General features: G+C 40.1%; 1 protein-coding gene across 3 annotated transcripts in view; it reads right to left on the bottom strand.

The window, feature by feature from the left end:
- Positions 1-157: 157 nt before the first annotated feature.
- Positions 158-8,771, bottom strand: part of myo9b (myosin IXb) — a 30,948-nt gene continuing 22,334 nt past the window's right edge. Inside the window, exons 25-41 of one of the 3 annotated variants that reach the window (XM_005936649.2) lie at positions 8,564-8,755; positions 6,561-6,646; positions 6,372-6,451; positions 5,866-6,050; positions 5,416-5,520; positions 5,099-5,269; positions 4,975-5,007; positions 4,777-4,888; positions 4,616-4,689; positions 4,321-4,513; positions 4,016-4,144; positions 3,084-3,189; positions 2,879-3,010; positions 2,657-2,780; positions 2,010-2,107; positions 1,800-1,921; positions 158-1,202 (exon numbers count right to left, since the gene is read on the bottom strand). In XM_005936649.2, coding sequence (XP_005936711.1) covers positions 934-1,202; positions 1,800-1,921; positions 2,010-2,107; positions 2,657-2,780; positions 2,879-3,010; positions 3,084-3,189; positions 4,016-4,144; positions 4,321-4,513; positions 4,616-4,689; positions 4,777-4,888; positions 4,975-5,007; positions 5,099-5,269; positions 5,416-5,520; positions 5,866-6,050; positions 6,372-6,451; positions 6,561-6,646; positions 8,564-8,755 — 2,211 coding nt within the window. In that variant the 3' untranslated portion in view covers positions 158-933. Of the gene's footprint in view, positions 1,203-1,787; positions 1,922-2,009; positions 2,108-2,656; positions 2,781-2,878; positions 3,011-3,083; positions 3,190-4,015; positions 4,145-4,320; positions 4,514-4,615; positions 4,690-4,776; positions 4,889-4,974; positions 5,008-5,098; positions 5,270-5,415; positions 5,521-5,865; positions 6,051-6,371; positions 6,452-6,560; positions 6,647-8,563; positions 8,756-8,771 lie in introns of all 3 variants that reach the window. The other 2 variants (XM_014338201.2, XM_005936650.2) reach the window with 2 other exon arrangements.

Here is an 8,771-nt window from a genome sequence, read left to right as displayed (position 1 = left end):
TTCAGCTTGTTATGATTTGACCCGATTTCCAGCTTCTTTTTTTTTTTATTCTTGACTTGAGTAATAAAATAATCAAAATAAATTTTTCCTATTAACCTTTAACACATGACAGAAAATAAGTACATTAGTGACTAGAGGATGTTGCAGCACGCTGAGCCTTGATAACATTTGGTTTATTTCAGTCGGTGATATTGGCAAAACTTGGATGATGTCCTAAAATAAAAAAGAAAACGAAATTATAAACAGATGCTGACTTGGTGAAGTTGCACAGCTTTGCAATAGCAAATAAAGTCAGTCAGGTAAACTTAATCAGTCACAGTAGTGTAGAATTAAATCAATATAACTAGAAATACAACTAAAGGGATGACTTTGTGAGCAGGATGAGAACACAAAATGCAGCACTGAAGTCTTTAGGAGACAGAATCACTTTATGTACAAGGTCAGAAGTTTTCTGGTACAAGCACAAGCTATTTATTCCCCAACAACACACAAGGCATTCATTAGTAACACAGTGATTGAGCTCAGAGTTAATTAGTAAAAGACACTCTTGTGTACTTGAGTGCTCTTTATCACGTTCTATATTTCTCGACGGAGCTCGTCACAAAGAACACGTCAAAAATATCTGCCTTTTATTAAAATCAGAGCTGTACAATTCTGAAATAGGTTAAAAAAATTACACGCAGTATACTGATACAAAGAGAAGTACTAATCCAGATCTGCCATAATAATAATAATAATAATAATAATAATAATAATAAAACCTCCCCGAAAGAACAGTCAGCATCATCTCCCATTAAATACATATACATTTTCAAAGCAGTTCATTTCCATACCAGCATGGACAAATCGAAACGTCTACAAAACAAAGCGCACACTTTTTTGTTTCCATTAATACACATTTGGGAATTTTTCAAATTAGAACAATTTATGGTGTTATTCTCGGTTTAAATCTTCATCCTCGTCAATGTAAGGGATGTCCAGGTCGTCAGAGCTCCCGTTAAACTTCTTACTGGCTATAAGGGGCGTGCTGGCTGGGGAGGGAGTGTCTTTTCGAGGCTGGATAACATCTGCTTTTTCTCCAGATGTGAACTCTTTCTGTTCATGATCGCGTTGAACCATTAGATGTCTAATTCTCTGTGTCAGGTCAGCAGGTTTGGGAGGGAGGTCAGGTTCCTGGGTTTTCACATGCGTGATTGGTTTTCCTGAGAACACAAACATTACTAAACACACTTGGTATGGCAGATGTAGTACACAAGAGAAGCTCCCGTTTAGGTCATAATTTGTTGACCTAAGACATAATTTTTGTGTTATAAAAAAAAAATAGATTTATTGTTAGGGAATTACTGCGATTTATACATAATTCCTCATTTACATGTGTTTCATGGCCAGGCGAGGCCTGTTCTTTTGTAATTTCATTAGAAATGCGGCAGATATAACACCTGAAGTTGGTTCAGTGTTGAATATGTACTTTAAAGCTTTGCACTATAATGAGAGATCAGTGCAAGTGAAAGATACTATCATATCAAAACAAACAAACAAAAAACAACCCCTCCCCCCCTCCCAAAAAAACAAAAGTAAACACACTCTCAGAGTGAGGGAGGGAGGGAGGGAGAGAGAGAGAGCAAAAACTTTAAAGTGGCCAAAACAGACCCCGGACCAGCTCAGTGACATCAAAAAACACAGAACACAGCTTAAGTGAATGGTGGTTTGTGAAAAACAACTTTACAATGTTTAACCAAGTGACAAACTCTCATTGTTACACCCAGAGGAAGGCCAAAATACCATACCTCTTTACTGACCTTCCAAGTCCAGTGTCCCTAGTAGGTCCAGGCTGTCGGTGCTCAACCATGATGAGGAGTCTAAGTTTTCAATGTCAGATTCTTCCTGATCCAGCTCAGGCAACCTGGAGACCAAGTCCAACCTGTAAACAAAAAAAGATATTAACATTCAAATGAGAGAAATAAGAGGAATAAAAGGAGTACAACTAGAAGTAAACATTACTAGCTCACTTTTCTTGCTTGAGGGACTTGATCCTTTCAAGGAGGGTCTTCACCGCTTCATCAGGCTGCGTTTCCTGTGGAACCTTGAGCTCGGACTGTTCAACAACCTGCACAGAGGCCAGAGCAGCATTATTGTGAGCTATCTGTGGGTTTATCTCTCTCTCTCTTTGTTAGTGCTCCCGAACTTTTATAACTTCTACTTAATCATTTACCTACTTTACTTTTTTTGTGCTCAGAACTGTTTGCTAAGGACCATTTGCGCCCGCTATTTTGGAAAATGTCGAAAAATAGGAAGAAAGAGGAACAAGAACGTGATGAGTCGGCGAGCCTTGCTAGCACAATCACAGCTCCGCTAACCGAGAAGCTAGCAGAGCACAAAGCTGAACCTTTGGCAGAAATAAGAGACACCTACAAGAAGTATGAGACCAAATTTCAAGCTGTGCGGGAAGCGGTGGAAGACCACAAACAACGCATCTCGAGCTTGGAGCAGTCACTGAACCCCAGAAAGGACAGTTCCAATATGTGTTTCTGGGATAGTTTACTTTTCTCTTTAGCAGGGTCTGTCTTAATGCAAAACATCACCCAGACTGATGCAGTTAAACAAACGCTGTTTGGTGTCGCATTTGTTCTGCTCTTCCTTTGTAGCGTCCTCTCACCGTGGCTTGTCTTCTGAGTCTGAGTTGATTGACAGCCATGGCCTCCGCGTGTTCCAGCTCCTGGATATTTTGCATCTTTTCGTTGTAGCGCCTGAACTGCTCAGTGATCAGGATCTCCACACAACTGTGCAAAACAGTCAATTAATATTATTATTATTTTAGAAATACAGTGTCTAACAAGGACTGTGTAAAGTTGCAGTAGTGCACAATATGATCACTCACAGTGTAGTCCTAGGCACGTCCTTCATACAGAGGAGGGGGTCATCAGAATCAGGTGAACGCAGGATGCAGGGGGCAAACACAATAGCAAGTGCACTTGGTGACATCTTATTGTGCTCTTCGTCCTTTGCAACTCTGAGAGAAACAAACGGGTCAAAATCTCACTGGACTTTCACCACATGACTGAAGAAAAGTCGACTCTGCCTACCTGACAAGGTGAAAGATCAGCCGCTCTAACGTGCTGAAATTAGCAGGAGGAAGTTCTTCGAGCTTTTGGTACACGGCCTTTATTCTCTCTTCTTCCTCGGGTAATTCTGGGGATGAATTAACAGGGGAAATTTTAAATATCTGCACTCACATTTGTTTATATTTAAAAATACCGAAAATTTTAAAGTCACCATTGAAACACAGAGTCAACATGTACATAGTGTCTGTCAATATTATGCAGAATAGTCACACAGTTATAACTGCTATGTTTCTTTTTAAGCAATAACATATACACATAACACGCCACATTATTAGTTACACATGTTCAACTGTTTATTAACACAAATATCTAATTAACCAAATGCACGACAGCAAGTCAATGCATTTAAACATATAGACATGGTAAAAGTAACAAGCTTAAATTCAAACTGAGCATCAGAATGCGGAAGAAAGTAGACTTTGTGGTGTGGTTGTTTGTACGAGACAGGCTGGTCTGATTATTTCAGAAAGTGTTTTATCTACTGGGATTTCTTACACAACGTTTACAGAGAATGATCAGAAACCGAATGAACAGGAGTTCTCTGGCCGAAAATGCCCTGATAAGCATCTCAGAATGCCACACCTACCTGCATATTGTTACCAACTGTGCCAAACGAAGATCACATTGTCTCATTGCTCTTGTGTCAAAAAGCTCAAATCATCTCAATCTGGTTTCTTGAACAGTTAGTTCACTGTACTTAAATGACCTCCACAGTCTCCAGATCTCAATAAAGTGGAGGACCTTTGAGACGTGGCTGAGCAGGTAATTAAAAATGTGGAGAAGCTGTGTGACACTAACATGTAAACATGGAACCAAAGTCTAAGAGGATGTTTGCAGAGAATTAAGGCATTTCTGAAAAAAAAAAAGTGCTCAAAGTTTAAACAGTTCCTCACCCACAGCATGCAGAAAGTCGTGGTAGAGGGAAAATGTCATGAGGGGGTCAGGCAGCTCTCTGAGCCAGCGTTTAATGAGGCCTGTGATGGTGTGGATCGGGTAGTTATCCAAACATACCGTCTCAGGATCTGAAGGTAAAAAACAGGTCACACACACACAAAAAATTATACTCAAAAAGAGGTTATTTTAAATGGCTTTTTTTGCCATTAGGTTCTGGAGATTTGATGACTTTTTTGGAATTTATACTCTTGTAAAATAGTTTTTCTGGAAACTTCGTGCATTTCAACTTTCATTAATTTCTTACTTTTCTGCAGAACCTGGTGAAGCTCCTTCGCTCGGCAGGCCGAGCCCGACTTGCGGTAAATCCCTTCGGTGTAGAGGCCGTTTAGCTCCACGTGCATCAGCAACGTCTCCATCACTATGGGCACGGGGTTGGCTTTACTGGTGAGGGCGCACACCTGCACGCCAAAGTGAGCTGGGGCTGGTAAACTGCCATCCTATCACAAGATAAGAAGAGTAGACATGAGTCTCAAGCAATAAAAGGGAACGTTTTTATACTTATTCTTTCATACTACGATATTTGATTGAAAAATACCTACCTGCCTGGCACACCGTGTCGAGCAGTCCGTGATGATTTTGCTCAGGCATTTCTTGTGACATATCAACTTACACGCTAAAATAAAAACAGGAGGAAAACACAGTCAAATTGAACTGTCTATTGTTTCTTGAAATGCTCATACAAATTGTTTTCTTAACTCACCACTGCACATATAGGCTTTCTCCATTCCCCAGATGTAGGAGCCACACAAGTCACATGACTGCATAATGTTCACCTGGTATGTGCTGAACAGGTGATCCAGAGGACTGTCAAGCTGTAGACACAAGAAATAAAGCAAGATCCCTCATGAGACTCAGCAAGATTCACGAGAAATAAATTCAATTATGATATTTCACTTACACTTTTATCCTTTTTCCTTCTCTTCTTCAATGTCTAGAACCCAGAAGGGAAATATACATATAAATGAGCTGTACTCTTAAAGTATTTTAGCAACTGAGGATCGACCGAATGCAATAAAATTTACCTTTGCAGGTTCAGACGCTGCTCGTTTCTTTGTGGCCCTGATGAAGCCGTCCAGCACAGACTGGAAGAGGTTTACCACCATTGGAACTTCTCCCTTTTCAGTGGCTCCTGCTAGCGTGTTCACCTTGTTATGGAAGCCTTTCATCAGATCTTTGTAGTGAATCTGGGGCTTCTGAGGGTGCCAACAGAATTATTATTTTCAAGCTATTTGGTCAGTAAAAGTGTAAAAAAAATGAAGATTTTCACAAGGAAAACATGAAAAAGCTGCCTTCCATATTCCTCTGTCATTTGAGCCAACAAGTTAAAACACTGACTGACCTGGACAGAGTACATGCCTTTGATGTTCTCTCTGAACTGCATCGTGGCTGTGAGAAAAATCGCCTCAGCTGGCGACAGATCCTTTCTAGTTTGCAGCTCATTCACCTGATGACAAAGGTGAGGAAAGTGTGAACAACTAGAAGTTTTTCTAAACGTGGATAGCTGATATTGAAGCTGAAGACAGGAAATAATGTGCTAAATATGGACAATATTTAGTGCCAAAAAAGGCATTTTTTAAATAACTTGTAAATCTGGTTTTAAGGTTGTGTAAAATAACTGGGCTGGCTATAACTGGGACCCATTTCATGTTGCCCATCTATGTGTACAATGATAATCTACCTAAGAAGTAAGTCCTGAAAATAGCACATTTATGGTATAAATGAGAGAGTCGTGTGGGTTTAAACTCAAGTTAGAAACCTGCTCCTTCTCCCTCTTAAGTTGTGATCTCACCTGATTCCCAAGGAACTCATCCAGGTTTCGTAGCTCCTTGCTGTCAGTAACCTCTTGGTCCAGAGAGGAGTCCCACTGCAACCCCCGTGTGGCACGGCTGATTCGAATGGTGGGGTTACGATTTGATTTCGCACTGTTTTGGTTTGTCGTTTGGTTAGAATGTGAAGTGTGCTTGGAGAAGGTGACTGTTGGCAGCAAAAGGACAGATAGCAATATTAGTAATAACATTACAATAAGATTTGACTTAACTGAAGGTTAAATCCTGTAATTTTAATGAAATGCTCATTTTTTAAAACTCTGTTGGTGTAGCAGGAATGGCCATGGAGGAGGTCTTTATCCAACAGTTAAAGCTATAAAACGTATCAAATACAGTTCTAAATCCAACATCTTTTGACTTAAATATCTCCTGCAGCCCATTTAAAGTTTACTACATGTCAGTCATTAAAGTGTCATCAGTGTTGCATTATATAAATACACTGAATCTGCATTTCCAGACTTGTGGTTACCTGCTTTATCTGTTGGAGATTCACTGCTGGGGGATATTCTGGGTGCCATTTTCCTCAGGAATTTACCGAGAGACCAAGTCCTGCAAAAAAGACAACCTGCATAAATTCCATGTAGCAGAATATCAAATTACCACAGAACGTTAATGTTGGATTTTGAATTTTTATAAATTAACTGAGTGAGGGCTTCACCTATCAGGGGTGCTGGTGTCGTGATGTCCTATGCTGTCCTCATTGGTGTTGTGGATTGGAAGGGAGAACGTTGAGCCATCAGTTATCTGAAACACAAAGATTTTAAAAACTAGAGCACAAATTGTGTAAAGAAGCCAACAACAACAAAACAAATCACGTTCTGATCCAAAGTGACAGTCGCTCCTTTCCCCCCAACCGTGCTCCCCTGCTGCGCAAGCACCAATATCATCTTAAAGGCTTACATTTAAATTTACAAGTGCCTCCACCAAACCACACCCAATGCACATGATATAACTGCAGCACAATAGTGACAGTCCATCACCAGCTTCTGTTAAACGCCAAAGAAGAAGAAGCAGTCTTCGGTATCTTAGCTGTGTCCAAGTTCAGAGGTGTCTTTTGCATCTTTCGGAAGCCGCATTTGCAGGTCGATTACGTAACAGCGATGCGACAAAGGATGTCCAAACTCAAAGACTCCTCCAAATGCTGCGACAAATGCGTCCTCCCTTTTACCAGATTTGTGTCGGTGTCTTTTTGGGTCACAAAATAAACTTTTAAGATATTTTTAGGCGAGAATGTAGCTGTGTAAACTTCAAATATTTGCCCAATTTATCAAGACATCACATATTTGCAAAAGTGCCCTGATGTTTTCGGAGATGTCTGTTACCCACCAGCTCGATAGCTAGCCGGGTGGTCAAGGCTCACTAGAGCCGGTGTTCCAGATTAACTGGCATCGCAGATCAGCTGGCGTTGGTCGAATAGATGTGTGGTAGACTTCCTTTTAAAGGGCCACTACCGACAAGCCAGCAAATAAACACCAAATATTAAATCTGTGACATTTGTGATATTACCTCAAACACAGTCCGTCAGTCTTGTTGCTGCTGAACAACAAAATGTTTAAAAATGTTGCGAGTTTACTTGGTGATATAGTTACAGTAATCACTACTCCTGTTGTTCATCATGATTTAAATTTTCTTTGTTAGAACAAAGAAATACGTTTGAAATATGACACATTAATATTTCACTAGTGTTGTAACATCACATCCTGTAAGCATAGTCTGCCTTTGTCTTTTAACTTGTGACACATGCAGTACAGGCTGAGTGGCTGCACTTACACCTCGAGCATTCAAATCTATACTATAACTACTGTTATATTGTTCACACAGCTGAATAAACGTCAAACAGAAAACCGATTAAACAGAAGTGTGAGATGGTAGAGAGTTTACTCCAAATTTCATTAAAAGTTTAATAAACTATCATCTTGTCTTTATTTTTAGTTAGCACATACCTTAAACACTTCAAGCTGTAAGCTAATGATAGTTATATAAGAGCACATGCAATAAGCTGTACGTTTTACGTCCAATGGATGCATGATCTGATTAGTCGACTAATTGCAAAAATAATCGGTTACTAACAAAATAATCTTTTTGTGGCAGCCCTAATGTTAAGCAGTCATTAATAGACCAGGATGGCTCTGTAAAGAGGAAATCAACAAGTCATATTTGCATATATGCATTATCAGGGTCAAGGGGAACATATGTTACTTTAATATGTACAATTCCTTATAGTTAAATATTAATAGAAGTTTCAGTCCACAATTAAAAAGACTTGATGATAAGTTAATAAATCAAAACTGATTTAATAATGGCCGCCTATTAAATACTGTACGTTAGTTTGTGTTGCATAACCATAACGACAAGAAGTGACCAAACACACTGACATCAGAGCACATAATAATATTCTTTTCATATTCTAATATTCTGTCCTTGCTGACCCTCTCCTCATTTTGGTTGAAAAGACAAGAAAGATCAGAAATGAGCTTTAAAAACGGGCTTTAATATTTCCCTTCTGCTTGAAAGCAACAGCCCATTTTTCACTGTCCTGGCCTGCACAGCAGAAATCAGAAGTCCCAGAACAATCCAAGCTATCCAACCATTTGGTACATACACATGCAAGAGTTGCATGCAGAGAAGAGATCTGGTTGGCAAAAAATCCCTATATCCAACCTTGGATTTGAGGTCCCGGACATCGGCGCTACTGACCAAGCTCGTCAGACTGGCCACACAGGGACTTATGGGCGGCAGCGGAAAGCTCCAGTACTCGCTCTCCTTGGAGCCAGCAAAGTTACACATCAAACCACTGCGGGCGTAGGCTAAGCGCCGCTTGTGTTTCTTGCGCTTGCGGACCCGGACCTTGACCTAATTGGGCCAGGGA

This window comes from Haplochromis burtoni, unplaced genomic scaffold, assembly GCF_018398535.1.
Source record: "Haplochromis burtoni strain Fernald_Lab_line unplaced genomic scaffold, NCSU_Asbu1 Contig_219, whole genome shotgun sequence".
NCBI classification, from domain to species: Eukaryota; Metazoa; Chordata; class Actinopteri; order Cichliformes; family Cichlidae; genus Haplochromis; species Haplochromis burtoni.
This window is presented reverse-complemented; position numbering and strand designations above follow the sequence as displayed.